The 18,660-nt window shown below is 37.1% G+C and overlaps 1 protein-coding gene across 1 annotated transcript in view; it reads left to right on the top strand.

The window, feature by feature from the left end:
* The window catches only part of LOC124722110, a 127,035-nt gene that overhangs the window by 37,466 nt on the left and 70,909 nt on the right, over window positions 1-18,660 (top strand). Inside the window, exons 3-5 of the mRNA XM_047247312.1 lie at window positions 1,786-1,997; window positions 8,812-8,962; window positions 16,537-16,745. Of these exons, the coding sequence (XP_047103268.1) occupies window positions 1,786-1,997; window positions 8,812-8,962; window positions 16,537-16,745 (572 nt within the window). The remainder of the gene's footprint in view (window positions 1-1,785; window positions 1,998-8,811; window positions 8,963-16,536; window positions 16,746-18,660) is intronic.

The following is an 18,660-nucleotide window of genomic DNA, read 5'->3' as shown; positions in this document are numbered from 1 at the left end:
TCTTCTCAAAAAAAAAAAAAAAACTGTCACACACTTTATCAGATTATTTATAGGCAATAAAAAGGGCATAAAACAAGGATTCTGAAGGGAAGCAATGCACGAGAGCTGAACTGATGCATTGATAAAAATATATCATTTATGACTGAAAAGAGTACATAATATTCATTTAAACAAAATTTTATATCATGTCTGTCTAAAAAATGTACAGGGTGAGTTTTACATGATAACATTGATGCAATTCTTGTCTTCAATAAGTAACTTTGGTTTTATTTATTATTCTAGTTAAATGGTGAGTCGTGTATGAGGAAAAATATTTACAAGTTACAAGACCTCCTGCAGCAATGTGTTGTGACTCATTACCTGTCTTTTTTTTATATTTTCTACTTAATTTATATGAAATAATATACTCTTTACGGGACATCTACGACTGTTGCTAAAATTTTTCGTGATGAATAAATCCACTCCAGTTGTACATGACAAATCCTTTATTTGGATGAAATCTTACACATGACCTGGGTTTCAGGATGTAAATCCCATCTTCAGACACTACAAGTAACGAAGAGGGATTCTTCATAAAATTAATTAACATTTGAAGAGTCCATATAAATTTGAACGTCAAGTAATATCTTAATTGTGTATGAGAAAGTTGTACCAGTCATGTAAAAAATCCAGCAAATTTATCATGTAGCCTGCGAGATCCCATGCGGGTGAGACATGAAAAGGTTCTCTGAGTCAATTAGTACCACACCCGGTAAATGGGGCCAAACTGAAAAAACGTGAATGTAAAAGCAAATAAGCACACATTGCTAGCCTAATGCAACTTATGAACCAGCTGCAAATTACTAGACATGGGCTTAAGAAATTAAAATGAAGGCATAAAAGCTGTAGAATCCAGTTTGTGAACTTCTTAGTTTTCCTTGTTTTTTATAGTGCCTGAAGAAGGGATTTATATCCAAACCCAGGTCATGTGTACGATTTTATACAAATAAAAGATTGGTCAAATATAACTGGAACAGATTTATTCATTGTGAAAAATTACATGAAATAGTTAAAGACCTGGAGAAAGGTCTTTCATTAACCGTTATTAGCAATACTAATAGCTTTTCAGCCGAATGGAAACCATTACATACATCCTCATATTGTTAAAAATTTATAAAGGGGGGGTCGGGAGAAAGAGAGAAAACAATCTTTTGTTTACTGCATCCCTGCTGCAAATTGTTGCCTTTATATCATGTAGTGCTCAACTACTATAATCTATCATATTTAATTTTGCACTTCAACGTTGGTTTCCATTGTAGCTTCAATTTTCTTAGATGTGCCATTAAATGTTTCTATTAGTAACGTTGACAACTGTTGCGTTCATTAAGAGTGCATACAACGGCTTTGCCACTCTAATTTGGGCACCATTTCACTGCACTGTCTGAGATGAGATATACACAATACAGATGTAAACAGGGACCACAACAAAGTTTCATTCAAAAATACCTGGCTTCAGAGATGCAAGACTCTGTGAACTTGATTTGGTGCCGACTGTATTTCACTCTGTTCAGCTATTTCACATGTTTTAGATGAATACTGACTGATTATCTTTGTGTATTATTTCCTTTCCATGATAATAATATGTTTCTCATTGCAAAATCGTTTTCTGATGAGGAAGCTTGTAAATGCTGGCTCATATTTTAATAAATGAGCAGCATGACAAAAATAATACCCTTATAGGCTCTTGTGTACAATGCTTATAATGTTATAGATAAGGGAAAAACCATTAATTTCTTTCTGTTTCAGTTGATATAAGCCGAGTTGTTCTCGATGGTTATGCTGGCGTGCCTGGAAGTGACTACATCAATGCAAATTTCATTAAGGGTGCTAGTGGCTCACTGGCTTACATTGCCAGTCAGGGTCCACTACCTCATACAGTTAACGATTTTTGGCGTATGGTGGTGGAATGTAAAGTTCAAGTCATTGTCATGGCCTGTAATGAGGAGGAGGCTGGAAAGGTATTGGCTGATGGAATTGCTTGCTTACTTGAAGAAAATTTGTTTTGATTAGGATTACCTAGAAAGAATGGATACTAGTCAGCAGTGGAAAAAATCCGTCCCTTCCCCATTTCCCTACAGTAGAACGTGAAATACATCTGTTATTTTTACTGTGTGCCAGTTTCACCAACTGCATCACCATTATGTTCAAAAACTAAGTTTAAAATAATCTTGTTTGTACCAAATCATACTGAGCGTGAAGTTAAGTTGGTGCTGTGATTTAACAACGAGAGCGTTTTCTGCATTATTATGACAGGTAATGAAATTGGGATTGCTTGCCAAACCCTTTAAGAGGCAAAAGTCAGGCAATAGCAAGGCAACCATTTTTATTTTTAATTTTTTTTTTAATTACTACAGAGTACTTCTCCTCAACACACATTCTCAGGGACATATTACTGATACCAGTGTCCACTCTGGTCTGTAAAATGCTACTAAAACTGTGTACGGCATATCGGAACAAATAGTGATGGATGCTATCGTAATTAATTTTTGTACTGTGTGACAGTGACTGGCAGAACATTGCTACTGGTGATATAGCACTATAGATAGGGAGTTTGTGTAATCCAATCATACAATCCAGATCTCACATAAAGTGACTCTCACTCTTTTTCAGAGTTGAAGAGGTACCTGACTAGATGTAGCTGTCAGTAGTAATGTTCAAGAGGTGACAGTAAAAAATTCCTGTATTTACCCAATTATAAGACAAGGTTTTTTCGCAAATTTGTCTTTGAAAAAGTACAGGATCATCTTATGTACAGATAAAGCTTTGACATTTGACATATCATGGGAATGAAAAGGGTTGTGTCAGATGCCGGTTCTACACAGCCAACAAAAGAGCAATGGGCACACAACATGTTTGGAAGCAACAGGTTAAGGAATATTGTCACATTCTCAAATCGATATAGATGGAAAATCTGCTGTGTATTCAGAGAAGGCAGATGTTTTCTTAGATCCCATCATAACAACCACCTCACCAATTGCAAAATTTTCAGAAGAATATGACAACCAAAATTATAAATTTTATTAATTTCTGTTTCACCCACAGCAATTTAAGCTCCACTGTTAGGTCTCACCATAATCTCCACTGTGGAAATTGCGATATAATCAACAGTAACAACCAAGTATTTATGATGACCGAAATTATAAATTAAATTGCTGTTCATATATCTTTTCTTGCCTGTCATTGGTGAGGTGCAACGAGACAATGATACCACATTATTATTATTATTATTATTATTATTATTATTATTATTATTAATGTTGTTATTGTTGTAATATCACAGACTGGCTAAGTAAACAAAAAAGGAAGTGAAGATAACAATACAATTAATGTAAACCATTTCTCTTTGGTATTGTTATTCTTATTATTATTTGCAAATAAGCTCATTATACCTACATATAGTACTTTGAGTTGGGAATTTGCCTTCCTTTGCCCCCGTATTTCTTTCATCCTCTTCCTGTGGGCTTCCTTTCTCTCTTCAGACCTTATTATTCCAGTCTTCTTTGGTTTTTGCTCTTGGCCAGCTTTCCATTTGTGAATATTGGACAAGAAGATCTCATAGTTTTGGACATCTTCTGGAGTAATTATTGCAAATTTCAGAACAGTTCAGATTTCACTAAGCCATTTCATTGTGTGTTTTGGCTTTTCTCCTATTGTTAACAAAATTGACCATTCGTTTTGTAAAAAGTCTGCTATTTGTTTTGTAAGTATGTCTAGGTTCATTCTTTTAATGTGTCCACAGAATCTTTACCTATGTCTTCTAATGTCACTATGGGTATTTGCGTATTGTTTGATTTCCTGGTTGCTTCTGAGGCAGTATTGTTCATCTTCAATGGGGCTGGCCATGGCTTGCCAAACTGCACGCGAATCCAATGTGCCGGCTGAGGCTCGACCTGTCTCGGCTTTGTTCAGTCCCTCTTGGAAGCACCTACTGCAGTACGACATTTCATTTAGTATTGCCATGAGGCACTTTTCGGTCAGCATGACTCTGTTCAGTTGGACAGAATCATGATGCCAGCACTGTTTACCCTTCACTATTTGTTTATAGTGTGAAGAGTGTTCACAAGAACAGTAGCTGTTTGCACAAAAAGAGGCAGTCTAGCTACCTATCATCACAATTGTTTAAAAATGAGTGGGAATTACAGAAGAGAAGGATGATAATTCTCAACATCTATTACACAGTTGCATAATCAATGGGTACTGCAAATTTGCAATGAAACGATATTGCAATACCATGCAGAAAGAATTTAAGGATTTAGTTGACAACAAAAGAGCAAAAAATTACAGTGATGAAGAGGCAGGATTCATTGTTCTGTATACCAAGAACCACTTTGTGGTAAATTTGCAAGCATAGAGTACATGAAGGACTTGGTGGTATGAATATAAAAATTTCTCAAGTTGCACGCATTATTCCACTGTCAGTTGCAATTACAGCAAAGTACATTGGTTAAGTCAGTGGGCATGCCTGGAACAAGTTTTCAGTTTAAAAACCGCTATTGTTTGATCTGGGAAGAAAAAAGTTGTGTAGGAACAAAATTAGAACATCGGGAATGTATTGGAGACCTTGTGTTTTAAGTGTACTTGACTGTACACTGCCCACAGTAGGCCATTGCAAGGTGAGAAACAAGTTATTTATGATTTGATGTGGTTTCATTTTAAAAAAATTAATAAATATAAACCCATTATTGTTGGGTCAAGTTCTGACAAACACAGTCCAGTTCTCTAATCTCACTGGTGTTAAAGCAAATGCAAAGTTTTAAAAATTCATTGTGGCCTTGAAAGAATTACAAGGATAGTTTTCTAGATGTTATGAAGACACAGCCAATCTTACTTCTGGTTTTGAGACTGTTTGCCATTTCAGTTGGAAGTGCCCTTGTGCACATGTAGCTGGAACTGATTTGCAGTGTAATTCTCATTTAAAAGACTAATCCTTTAATGTTAAAACTACCCAGCATGTCTACACTGTTTTCCCAGATAAAGTTTCCACACATCCATAATGAAGTTCAAAAGTGCTACAATATTTTGATCAACATACGTGTGTGAAAGGCATTTTTTCAACTATGAAACTAAATAAGTCATGATTATGTGACAACCTCAGTGCGAAAATCTGTGACATTGTCCGCACCTGTCTGTATACTTATAGTTTGTACCAGATAAAAATTGTATTGTCTTCAGCTCACCAAAAATAATTAAATAATACTGAAACATTGTTTCATTTTTGATTTATATTGTTGAGAAATATGAAATGAAGTCATATTCAGTGTGACTGTGTTGCCATCTAAATAACAGTGCATTCACAGGTTCCCCCTCTTCTCCCCCCTCAAGCTCAGACAGGGTGGCGTGGCAGTGGGGAAAATGTGCAGCCAGATGGAGCACTATGGCATGCAAGCCAGGTCTATTAGTTTTGAGCCTAGAATTTGTCTTAAGATTTTGCATTTCTTTTTCACAATGTCTGTTGCCCTGTTTGAAATAATTTTTTCTGATCCATAGAGGCATTCTGGTTTAATTGCCAAATTTTAATGTCTCTATTTTGTGTACTTTGCGATACATTTGTTGTTGTGCGTATTTTGGGTAAGTCGATAAGCAGTTTCTATCTCTTGGCATCTAATTTCATTTTCTTTTGTTTTGATTCCATTTTCCTGAATGGTTTCACTAAGATATTTGACTTGTGGAATTTTTTTTTAATTTTGCCATATTTTATCTTCACGAATTGCTGTGCTGCTGTGTTGCAGGTGATGTACTCTGTCTTTTCAAAAAATATCTGGAGACAGACTTTTTCTGGAGTTTCTTTCAAGAGTTCAGTCTGTGTATGGGCTGATGAAATGTCACAAGTTAATATTGCTAAATTGTGTATTTTCGTTGTGGTCTTCAGTCCTGAGACTGGTTTGATGCAGCTCTCCATGCTACTCTATCCTGTGCAAGCTTCTTCATCTCCCAGTACCTGCTGCAGCTTACGTCCTTCTGAATCTGCTTAGTGTATTCATCTCTTGGTCTCCCTCTAAGATTTTTACTCTCCACGCTGCCCTCCAGTACTAAATTGGTGATCCCTTGATGCTTCAGAACATGTGCTACCAACTGATCCCTTCTTCTGGTCAAGTTGTGCCACAAACTCCTCTTCTCCCCAATTCTATTCAATACCTCCTCATTAGTTATGTGATCTACCCATCTAATCTTCAGCATTCTTCTGTAGCAAAATTGTGTGTAAATGCATGTAAATCTGTAGATAACTTGTTTCTGCCAAAAGTGACTGGTTGGTCAATTTTGAGGATTGATTTCTGTTTAGTGATTCTTATGTCACTTTCTCAAGGTCACAGCTGAAAAGTTATGTAGACATTCCATCTACTTGTCTTACTCCCATTTTGATTTTGAAAGGATCTGACAATTCCCCCATAAATTTAACCTTAGACTTTGTATTTATTAGTGTCTGTTTTATGATTGCAAGTCTTTTAGATCCAGACCTTTAATGCTAGGAATAGTTACTTGTGGTCAACTGTGTCATAGGCTTTTGAAATTAACATATGTGCAGGGTAAGTTTTTGTTGCAAATTCGCAGATGTCTAAAGATTAGGTTCAAGATTTGCTATGGTCACAGATGGCTTGTACTGAATCTTGCCTGATATTATCTAGTTTTTGGTTAAAGTTGTTTCTGTGCTCTATTGAGAAGACACTGAGATAGAATTTTGTATGCAACTGATTTTAGTGAAGTTCCCCTGTAGTTATTTACATCTGTTCTGTTTTCCTTTTTGTGTGAAAAGTGAGTTAACTCATGTTTCCAGCCTTTTGGAATTTGTTGTGTTTGTCAAATGTGGTGCATGGTTTTGGTGGTTTCTTTTATAGTATTTGAGCCTGCTGATATGAGAATTTCTACTATGATTTGATTTTTCCCTGATACTTTATTGTCTTTGAGTCTTTTGATCTCTCTGGCTATTTCTTCTTCATCCGATGGACTGAACCTGGATTGGTGTCCTCAAGTTCTTGTGGTTAGAATCTTTTTATTTGTTCTGGGCATTTAAGTAGTTCTTTGAAAAATCTGGCTAGTTCCTTGCAGTTTTCTTGATTGTTTAGAGCCAGTGGTCCATTTTCTTTCTTGAAGCAGAGATTTCATGGTTGACATCCTGTGAACTTTGTTTTGAAATTCTTACAGAAATTTTGTGTGTTGTTTCTTTTGAACTCTTTCTAGATTTCCAAGTCATCAATACTTTTCATATTTCTTTGTGATCATTCTGAGTAATTTGGCTATGTCTTTCTTCACGTTGAGGAATATTTTGTAGTTGTCTTCTGTTATATTTTTGTTCATTTAGGGTTTGCTCTATTTAATGAAAGTTTCCTGTTCATAACAATCTATGTTTAGTGTGCCAAAGAAGGTCGTGGTATTATGACAAAATTTGACAAAGGACTCTGACTACCCAATGTTTATGTGTTAGTCCAGACACAGCACAAGCCAATAGTCTGGTTGTGCTGTTCTTGACAGCAGTGAACTGGTTATCACCGGGGGGGGGGGGGGGGGTGAAAGTTGGTTTCCTGCAATGCGTTGTTACTTCATTATCTCAAGCCAAAGTCCAGTTTTTTAGCAGTGGAGTGTTAGTCCCAGAAGAATAATTCCAGCTGCTTCTGTATTGATAAGACAATGACCACTTTGCTGCTTGCTCTGTAAGTCAGGTGTAAAGTGGATATTGCAGGATGTCTCTTCCGCCAGTTCTGCCATATTGATGGTCCTCATCACCAGCTTCATTGCCATTGAGCATCCCACATTGTAAAAAGTTCACATCCCCTTTCCTCTTACAAGGCAGCAAGGTAAGCTTCCCTGCTTTGTCATCTGGATCGCTGGGTCCTGAGCCACCCCACCACAATAAGGCCTAGTCCACGGGTGGTTGGGGGAGGGGATGTTTATTGTGATTATTTCATTTCTCCTTGTGCTATCAAAATGTAGACAATCAATAAATGGCATAAGTTTAGAATGGGTATAATGTGAACTTATGTAGGCAGATATTTTACCTCAATAAAACAGTTTGTCATTACTTGTCAGAATATGTTAAAATAAAATTTTCTCAATGAGCCACGTAGGAAAAAATAGTCCTCTTCTATTCATGCTTGTCTTATATTTGAGTAAATTAATTTGCAAATAAGTTATTTACTGTGTGACAGTAAATGGAAGGACATCGCACGGACACACTGGAATTGTTGATACTGTCCTTTGCATAGGAAGTTTGTGTTATTCAGTCATACAGTCCAGAACTTGAGTAAAGTGACCCTCACTTGTTTTCAAAGGTGGAGAAATACCTAGTCAGGGGTAACACAGACAGCAGTGATGTTCAGGATGTAATGATAGCAGAATTGTTTTGCAAGAGAAGAATATTAGAACAATCTTCATACCCTGGCTCCTAGAATGTATGGACACATCAGTGATGTTTATGTGGAAATGTAACACAACACGACATGATGCGTACAGCAAGTTGATATACAAATATAGTACTTTAATATTATTTTCCATGATTTGTGTTGGTAGTTTCTGGATAATCTTTGTGTAAGAGTTCCCTGTTTGCAGAAAATTATGTTCTAACACTTTCCAGTGTTACTGAAAGGCACCAAAGTTATATTAGATCTATATTGAAATTTTTTGTACGTGTTTGGCCTTGACGTGAACAGAATTGTCTTAAAATTCATTTAGGATTTTTTGCACTTTCATATTTTGTAACATGCTGGTAGTTAGGGAAATACTGTTAGCTTCAGTACTAAAAACCTTCGTTTGTAAGTGTATTTTGATTTTAATTTACAGCACAAATGTGAGAACTATTGGGTAGAGGAAGAAGGACAAGAAAAGCAGTTTGGAATGGTTACTGTTCGTCTAGTGAAGGCTAGCGTAGTTTGCCCTGACTTCCTCGTGCGGACTATGATGTTGAAGTACACAAACAGTCAGTCAGTTACTGGTAAGCTACTGCCATTTGTATTCCTGTATCATTCACATATTCCATTCACAATCTCTTGCAAAACACCCAACTTTAATACTTTCTTGCAAAGTGAAGAATATATTAAATTTTTCTTCTCATCAGTTTCTATAGAAAATTCTTGCCGATCGCATCTTCTTGTTAAGATTCATTTATTGTGGGTGCTATGGTGCTGGACATCCATTTGAAACCTAGCTTTTGTAATGGCAAATAAAGTCTACTTGCTTTCTTGTAGCTCAACCAAGTTAAAGCTGTGCCTGATGATGGGAGGCAGAACCGTGCCATTTTGTGCTTAAGAGGAAAACAGACAGAGCTTTTCATAGACTTAGAGAAAGTAAAATATTAAACCTTAAGTATGGTGTGTTACGCACAGTCTCATCACATTAATGTGACTACCACCTATGTTCGGCGTCAGCGTATGATAACCCCTTGCAGATGGCTGGAGGCAGCACTAGCAGTGGAGGGTATATAAAGCATTTCAGGGTGACATGGAAAACAGTGCAGTCATTGTTGTAAAGCGGACATGGAGAAATTTATCTAACGTCTAAAAGGTCACGATAATTGACTTTCCAGCCAAGGGCTGAAGCATGTCTGAAATGGCGAAGTTTTTAATCTGTCCGCGTGCTGCTGCGATTACAGTATGCTGTGCATGGTCCTATACAAAACCGGTGCCGAGGCAACTGTGATGCACCATGGGCCATACATTACAGGGGTGAAAGATGACTGCAGAGGTGGGTATAGATGAATAAACATGCAACTGTTGACCACTCAGATAAATCAAGGGGCTACCAGCAGTATCTCGCCAATGACTGTTCAGTGACCATTGGTGTGTACGGGCCTCTGCAGCAGGCAACCGGTTCATCCACCCATACTGACTGCTGTTCCTTGACAGTGAAGGCTGGAATTTGCATGCCAATACTGCAATTGAACCACCACTTAGTGCTGGCAGGTGGTCTTTTCAGATGAATCACGTTTTACCCTCTATTGTTATGTGCAACATGAAACATATGAAAGCAAATACCCTGCAACAATAATTGGAGTGTTATGGTCTGGGAAATATTTCCATGGTGTTCCCTGGGTGGTATTGTCATTCTGGAAGGCACACTGGATCAACACAAGTATGCATCTACCTTTCGGGACCATGTCTATCTCTACATGCAGTTTGTTTTTCCTTGGCACCATGGCATCTACCAGCAGGACAGTGGAACATGTCATAAAGCTCGCGGTGTGTGTTGATCTAAGAGCATCAGGATGAGTTTAGAGCACTCTGCTGCCCACCAAACTCCCCAGATTTAAATGCAATAGAGAATTTGTGGGACTATCTAGATCGGGCTGTATGCACCATCAAACCCGAGCTGAAAAACTTAGTGCAGCTGCCCATTATACCGGTGTCAGTGTAGTTCCACATCCCTATCAGAACCTGACTCGCTCTCTTCCTGCACATCTCCCAGCAGTCTATGCTACGAAAGGCTTTTGACAGGTGGACACATTAATGTGACCAGACAGTTTATTTTCCAGTACTCTACTCTAGACAAGAAATACAAAAAAGGAAGGAACAAAATGTTTCCTAGACAGACTGCACCTGGGGTAGTTCCAAGAGACACTGTTGTTCTTCCAGGAACACACTTAGCTTGGTCAAACTATAATAAATGGCACTAGCACTGACAGGAGCCGAGAAATATTCATAAAATTGTGAATTTGTAGAAATAAAGATCACTTCTCCAAGAAGTGGAACTAGTGAAATAATAAATAAACTTTAAGAGGAGCGGGATTTAATTTTTCTATCTTCAAAAAGTGATACCGAATTTATTTTGGGGAACAGTCAGATAACGTACAAGAGGAAAGGTAGTAGAACAATATTAAACTGTTAGAAACAGTAAATATTTGAGGAGACATACATTTAAAAAAGGAATAAAAGCAAATTGGCAGAAGATTGGTATAAATAAATGATAAGTAAGGAAAGAGGAGCTAAGATTATAGACTGAAAATGGTGATGTCACAGCACTAAAAGCAGTGGAGTTATGATAGAAGCAAAGTCATTAAATACCAGAAAAGACAGTGAGTTCAATAGACATAAAGGTAGCAGTAGAGAAGCAGTGTACCATAGGTCTTTGAAGGAGCACAGTGTTCCTGATGATTGGAAAAAAGCACAGGTCATTTCCGTTTTCAAGATGGGTCATCAGACTGACACAAAACTACAGACCTGTATTCCCAACATTGGTCAGTTGTAGATTTGTGGAACATGTCTTATGACATTTCTGGTGGCTGAAAATCGCATCTAGTGGAACCACAGTTAATTTCAGAAGCAGAAATCATGTGAAACCTAGCTCACTCTGTTCTTCCACGAGATCCAGAAAGCAGTAGATACAGGCGCACTGATAGATGCCATGATCCTTGACTTCAGGAAGGCATTTGATACAGTTTTGTACTGCCACCTAATGAACAAAATATGAGTGCACAGAATTTCAGACCAACTGCATGATAGGATTGAAGAGTTTCCAGCAAACAGAACACAACATGATATTCTGAACTCAGAGAAGTCTTCAGGGGTGAAGATAACTTTGGGTGTGCCCAAGGGAAGTATTATATGACCATTAGTTTTCAACATTGGAAGTTACAGGAGGCTTTTCACAGATGATGCTGTTGTGTACTGATAAGTCTCAAAGCTCAAAAATTGAGTGAAGTGCAGAAAGATGTTCAGAAGACAAGTGCTTGGTGCAGGGAATAGCAATTGACCCTCGACATGAACAAATGTAACTTACTACGATTACATATAAGGCCCTTTATTGTATGACTACAAAACTCCAGAACAATCAGTGGACGCAGTTACTTCCATAAAATATCTAGGTGAATGCATACAGAGTGATCTGAAATGAAACAGCCACATCAAATGAAATGCAAGTAAAGCATCTGCCAAAATGGGATTCAGTGGAGGAATCTTCAGAAAATTTAGTCCATCAATAAAAGAATTAGCTTACAGAACACTTGTTCAACCAGTACTTGAATATTGTTTGTCATTGTAGGATTTGTATGAGATAGGAAAGATATAGGAAATATAGAAGGTCCTAAAAAGAGCAGTACATTTCATTACAGGTTCATTTAGTAAGCATGAAAGTCTCATGGAGATGATCCACCAACTCCATTGACAGACGTTGCAAGATAGATGTTCTGCTTCACAGTGTGGTTTATTGTTAAAATTACGAGAGTGTAGATTCCTAGAAGGGTCAACAAATGTATTGCTTTCTCCCAGATATATCTCACGAAAAGATCATGAAGATAAAATTAGAAAGATTTGAGCCCACATGGAGGCCTGCTGGAAGCAAACCACAAGGTGGCTTGCAGATTATAGATGTAGATGTAAAGGTTAGTTTGGTTTCCCTGAATGAAGCGATGAAATGTGTGTTAGATTGTGAAATTTGGATATGTAGGTTGCAAGTGTTCATATGCCACCAATTATTGTATGGTGTCTACAGTACAATGTATCATGTCCTAATATCAACATATTTGAGGCTTGTCTTTTGACTCATTTGCAGAAAGCATTTTGTAAATTTTTGAAATATTTAGATATTTATAACAATGTTCTTACTATAGTTAAAGGTAAGTATTAACACAGAGCTAGTAGGAGCACTTGAATAAATTGCAGAAGGAGCAGAGTTTGAAAAAGAGGAAATGTTAGTAATGTTGTTGTCAAACTGTGTGTGTTGTTTCACAATGTGAAAAATTTTAAGCACCTTCCACAATTTAAGACAGTTTTGATCAGGAGAGTATATAAAATTCTGGAAAAGTATTTCATTTGTCTAACAATTGCTTTTATCTGAATGCACAGGATAGCTTTTGATTTTGTTGTTGTGGTGGTGGTGGTTGTTGTTGTTGTTGTTGTGTGTGTGTGTGTGTGTGTGTGTGTGTGTGTGTGTGTGAGAGAGAGAGAGAGAGAGAGAGAGAGAGAGAGAGAGAGAGAGAAGAACGATCCATCATCAGCTAAGAAATACTGCAGATGAAACAAATACGCACTGATTGCACTAAGCTGGAGACCCTGACAGCAGTATTCAGTCGGCATTTGGGAAAGTTACAGTAGATCTATATGACCAACAAGGCTGGAAATTTCTAATCTTCTGATAACAGAGGAGTAATGATAATTTAGACCTAGTATGACCTAAAATGCAGTCCCAGATGGATTAAAGAAAATAATATAGCATGAGGAGTGGTTGGCCTCATTGTTTTAAAAAACATCTCTCCTCTGTGCTTGGAAAATATCCATTGTGTCTTTGGAATACCAGAATCATGTGTCTAGTGGCATTTCCATCAAGAAATCTCATTTTTTGGTGAGTGGGAGCAGCTTAAGCTGACATTTGCAGCACACCATTTTTAAGAATGTTTTAACCATTTGTTCTGTTCAGTACATGACTTCATAACTTCAGCAATGTAAACAATGTTTCTAAACATATGGGGTTGTAGGCACATAAAAGAAATTTTTCATAAGTTCCTATATTGACCTGCTTAAAAAGCTATATAAACTATCATACAACTTCTTAAAAATACTGTGTTGTCTCCTTTACTGTGTGAGTATATGGAGGTAGCTTTCAAAATAACAGTTCTTGCATTTACAACTGACATTTGAAACATTTCTCAAGCAGATCATATTTCCTTTAGGAATTTAAGTGTTCTAAAGCATGTACCAAGTGGTGGATCATAGTACGTCCATGAAACTTTTTTGTAATGTGGTTTGCCTGAAACTGTTAAATATTATGCACATTATGAGCAGTGTTTTGCAATAGTGTTATAATGATATTTCTTGAATGTAATTCATATTGTGTTCAAATATGTAAAAAGGCAGTGGAGAACATTATTGAATGAGGACAATAAACCTTAAAATTAGATTTTTTTTGGTGAAATAATGATATTTGGGCTGATTACAAAATATATGTTTGGTATTCAGCTACATGAAATGCACTTTACATAAATCAGGGTGCTAAGCTAACCAAATGAAAATTAACTGACGTATATTAGAAGACACCTGGTAAAACACAAGATAAAGAAAACTTAAAACTATATAGAGAAACCAAAGAATTCCTATGGCAGAAATATGTCTCACACAGATAGCAAGCAGCACTGAGACTTATATTATCATCTGGGTAAAGTTCACAGTGCTTCTTAGTATAAAATGAGCTGTGTGAAGATGTAAGGTATTTTCAATTTAATTGTTTTTTAAAACCTCATTGCTAGGCTCACTTGTTTTATTATGAGGTAACTTGTACATTTCTTCATTTGATGTTTGTAATCAACACATTTGAAGCAAGTGCATTGAAATAGTCTGATTGGCTTAAGTTCAAAAACAACCAATAGTTTAAAATTAACCTGGCTTAATAAATGTGCAGATAATTTCCTTTTGTGCATAAAACATTAATGCAAGAAAGAATTTGTTGCTTGGTCCATTAAATGAATATTCACCATGACTGAATTCACTTGGCAGTCACTTTTGGCTTCATGGTTCTTATAACATTTCATTAATTAAAGAGTTGTGTGGTAATTTATCGGATTTACTGATGTTTGCAAGTTGTGGAACATTGTAATTTAGATGAAGTGTGTATAATATTTGGCAGGAATGTCAAAATGATAATGCAGTAAGAGTTTAAATATGTGTAGTTCCCACTGAGATGAACATAATATTACTTGCATTTATTCTTTAAGCAGTCTACAAGCCTGATCACTGTTAATTAAAACAATGAATTCAAGCAATTCGGGACTTTTTTCATTGTTTGAATTCTGTATGAATGTAATCGTTGTACCGATCTCACAACTTTGCTAAAACTTCTATTTTTAATAAACTTGTCAAGAATTCTGAAAATTTCAGCATTTTTATTAATTGATCCATTGACTATGCTAATAAAACCTCAAATTTTGCCGTGGTACATGCTCCTAGGATATAGTAATTTGAAATATAATAAATTTTCCAAAGTGCACTGTAAATCATTAGTCATGTCATAATGTGATCATATTATATTAAGTTCTAAATTGTTTTAGTAATTTTGTTATATTTGGGCCTATTCCATAGTAAACACTGTACCATTTGTTCTGCCTTCCTCACTGTACTGAAAACTTGTGTGCAGAGTGTCTATCAGTAAGGCATACCAACAAATCAGTAAAACAGAAAACTTATGAGAATAAAACAGCAACAGCAAAAACAACCACTGCATATTATATAAATTTTAGACAAGTTTTCTGGTCATTTTCCTATATAAAAGTATGTGTGCATGTATCCAGGCAAACGGCCATGTTCTTAGTGGTTAGGTGTTTGGTCTGTTTTGCAGTTTAGTGGGTGACATGTCACTGAAAAATCTCTGGTAGAATTGTTCATCCATATTCCCAACTACATTCAATTTGTTTTGGATTCTTCTGCCTTTTTGAATGTGTAGAAATAGTGAATGAGTAGAGAGCCATTATGCTGCTAAAATGTGATTTTATAGCCCATTCTGTTGCAGAGTCAAAGTGTGGGTCTCTGCAGGTTTGAAGTGGAAATCTTTGATGGGACTATAGAATACATCTGTATTTTTGAGCAATGTGTTAAAGACGAATTTTTGAACACATTTTGGGAAAAACCGATTGATTTTCACAATTGTAGTTATAAAAACAGTCTAGATTGCAAAATCACATTGATTGGTGGCTGGTTTCAGTCCAAAGGCACACCACCTTCGGACCGTGGAGACGGATCTGCGAAGCAGGAACTGCAGAAGTCTCCAGATGCTGTCAACTGCTTGAGAGTGCATTATCAGAATACCTGCCTGCTTTGGAATTAAAAATGAGTTCCTACATACCATAGTATCTCACTTCTAAATGCATAAAAATGAAAATCAAAACATAATTCTGTGATCAGGTCCAGGGGACCATTAAATGCCTTCTCATTGCTACTTTATCATCTACTTAACATGTCATGGGATATCTCAGTTCTTACAACAGTGAATACGGCCTGTTCCATTTTTCCCACCAAGAAACAGTCATTGGCAGTACCAGAAATTGAACGCAGGTTCTCCTTGTTGCAGTAGAGCAAGCTGACCACTGTGCCACAGAAGCAAGTAACTAACTAAATGAAGATCACTGTAAGTTTTCGTAATACTCAAAGGTTACTGGAATGAAAAAGAAATTCGTTTCTCTTTCAGTGATATAGTTATTGTCAATTTTTGTCATCCAGTACAACTAAGGAGAGCACTTTACAGAAATTGTGATCACAGCTTGTATGGAAAGCCACTGACGACATGCTGCAGAGGTTTGTTGGGATTACATTTATACCCTAACAAAGCAACTTCTTTGTTGTGCTTCAAACCCATAAGATTGAATGTATGAATATGTTGGTTTTACTGTGTCCTCACTTGAGATGTTTGTATCATACTATATTATGATTATTCCTTTGACAAAATTATAGGCAGGTAAGTTACCATGTTCTTCTTACCTTCTCATTATTTTACCTTCTTCCAGTATTGAAGAGTATAAATTGCCAGTTGTCTTGTTTTAATGACTGTCAAAAAGTTTATTTTATGTGAATTTTGACACTTCTATTGCAGAACATCGTACAGTTTGCCAGTTTCACTACTCTGCTTGGCCAGATCATGGTGTGCCACCACTGGTGAGACCTCTGCTGGACATGGTTCGCCTTGTGAGAGATACTCAGGCTTCAGAAACTTTGCCTGTGCTTATTCATTGTTCTGCTGGTTGTGGCCGCACGGGCACAATATGTGCCATAGATTATGTTTTGGGCCTACTCAGGGCTGGTGTAAGTAAACATTTTATGAACATAAAGATTATAGTTAATTATAACTTCTGTTCATTGTTCTTTTTCATTTCCACATTATTTGAGATAAAATTTTCTCTGAATTTGCACTTTTTAGGTCATGACAGGTATTTTTGGTAGGAACAGTGGTTGAGAAGAAGTAAGATACTTGAATACTGTGATATTATAATTCATCCATAAAATAAGTTTCATTGATGAAACCCTGCTACAGTCTAGTGCAACTGATTTTGTTGCATGTGCCATGCCAAGGCTATTATTGATAGAAACACACACAATTTTCATGTGGCTGTGTGCTGTATAAATGTGGTGACTGGTATAAATGCCTGTGCCATTCAATTTTTTATTAGATTTTTGTAATTCTCAAAGCATCATTCATTCCATGTCATATCTATGAAGCTCAGGGATGAAGCAGTGATTTTTAGGTGGCTACAGATGTTCTGTTCTAGGCATGATGAAGAGCAAAGCAGGTAATTGCCAAAGACTGGGGAACTAAAGGAAAAATGTATTGAAACAATTCATGATAAAACTACAACTTGTTCCAGAACAGTTCATGCCAGAATAGGATTTTAGAAGGCAGAGGTTCTGAGTTCGAGTCTCGGTCTGGCACAGATTTTTAATCTGCCAGGAAGTGTCAGGATTTTAGAACTTAATGTGATTAATCTCTATATAACTGTGATTATAAACAAAATGTGTTGCAACAATATGAGCGCATATTTGGTGTTCAGTGCACAGTGCCGTAACAAAATTCACTTCAAATATTGTCACGTAGAAGAAGGTGTAGTTAGATGAATGACGATTGCTAACTTCACTTCACGAAGGTTTATTCATCACTTGCACATACAGGAGCGTGGAGTGAATTGCCTCCAGCCAGAACACATATGGTATATAGACAGTTACAGAACATTCCAGTACAATGATTCTTGACATTTGTGGATACTTCTAGAATGTACTCGAACCGAATATAGAAATTAAAATTTTACAGTTCAGGTGAATTTTGAACTCACAAACCTCCATGCAACAGTCTAGTATCATAACCACTACACTACAGTGACATTGCTACTCAGCTTCTTCTGTGACATTACTCCCTCCTTAAGAGAACAGCGTCTCGGTGTTATGTCCTCCTAGTTCGGGAACAAGTCATAGGTCCTGCATACTCTGACCCCCGATGACTGATGTTCACCCTTGCAGTGATCTTCTTAGAACTTCCCTTGTGGCTACATTCTTCGTCACCTTTCCACTTGTTGCCTGTCACTGGAGCTTCGAATTTACCCTGGGTTGCAGGGCCCTTATAGGGCTTCATGTCAACGCCTGTAAGTAGCTAAGGGTGTTCATTTCATTGTAATTTGATTCTAACGAACCGCATGGTCACCGATGGTATCTGTTCTTTCGAACATGTCCGAAAGAACAGATACCATCTTAGTATATATATAGTTAAGGCTCACCGGCCACTTGACCATCTTCTACTCCTGTGCGAATTCACAAATAGCGCCCGTACTCTTAGGGGAATCGGCAACGCTCCGCGAGTAATGAGTATAATGGGTGGGGGCACTACGGATGTAGTGCGGGACTATACGTTGAGAATGTGGGTTTCGCGGGAGGCGTGCCAGAGATAAATCCCTGCAGTCGTGCTATCCTCTGTGTCCTCGGTGGCTCAGATGGATAGGGTGTCTGCCATGTAAGCAGGAGATCCCGGGTTCGAGTCGTGGTCGGGGCATACATTTTCGTCTGTCCCCGTTGATGTATGTCAACGCCTGTAAGTAGCTAAGGGTGTTCATTTCATTGTAATTTGATTCTAACGAACTGCATGGTCACTGATGGTATCTGTTCTTTCGGACATGTCTGAAAGAACAGATACCATCTTAGTATACAGGGTGGTCCCGAATTCATGGTACAAACT

This window comes from Schistocerca piceifrons, chromosome X (genome assembly GCF_021461385.2).
Source record: "Schistocerca piceifrons isolate TAMUIC-IGC-003096 chromosome X, iqSchPice1.1, whole genome shotgun sequence".
In the NCBI taxonomy this organism is placed as follows: Eukaryota; Metazoa; Arthropoda; class Insecta; order Orthoptera; family Acrididae; genus Schistocerca; species Schistocerca piceifrons.
The sequence above is the reverse complement of the archived record's forward strand: the minus strand, read 5'-3'. Positions and strand labels throughout refer to the sequence as shown.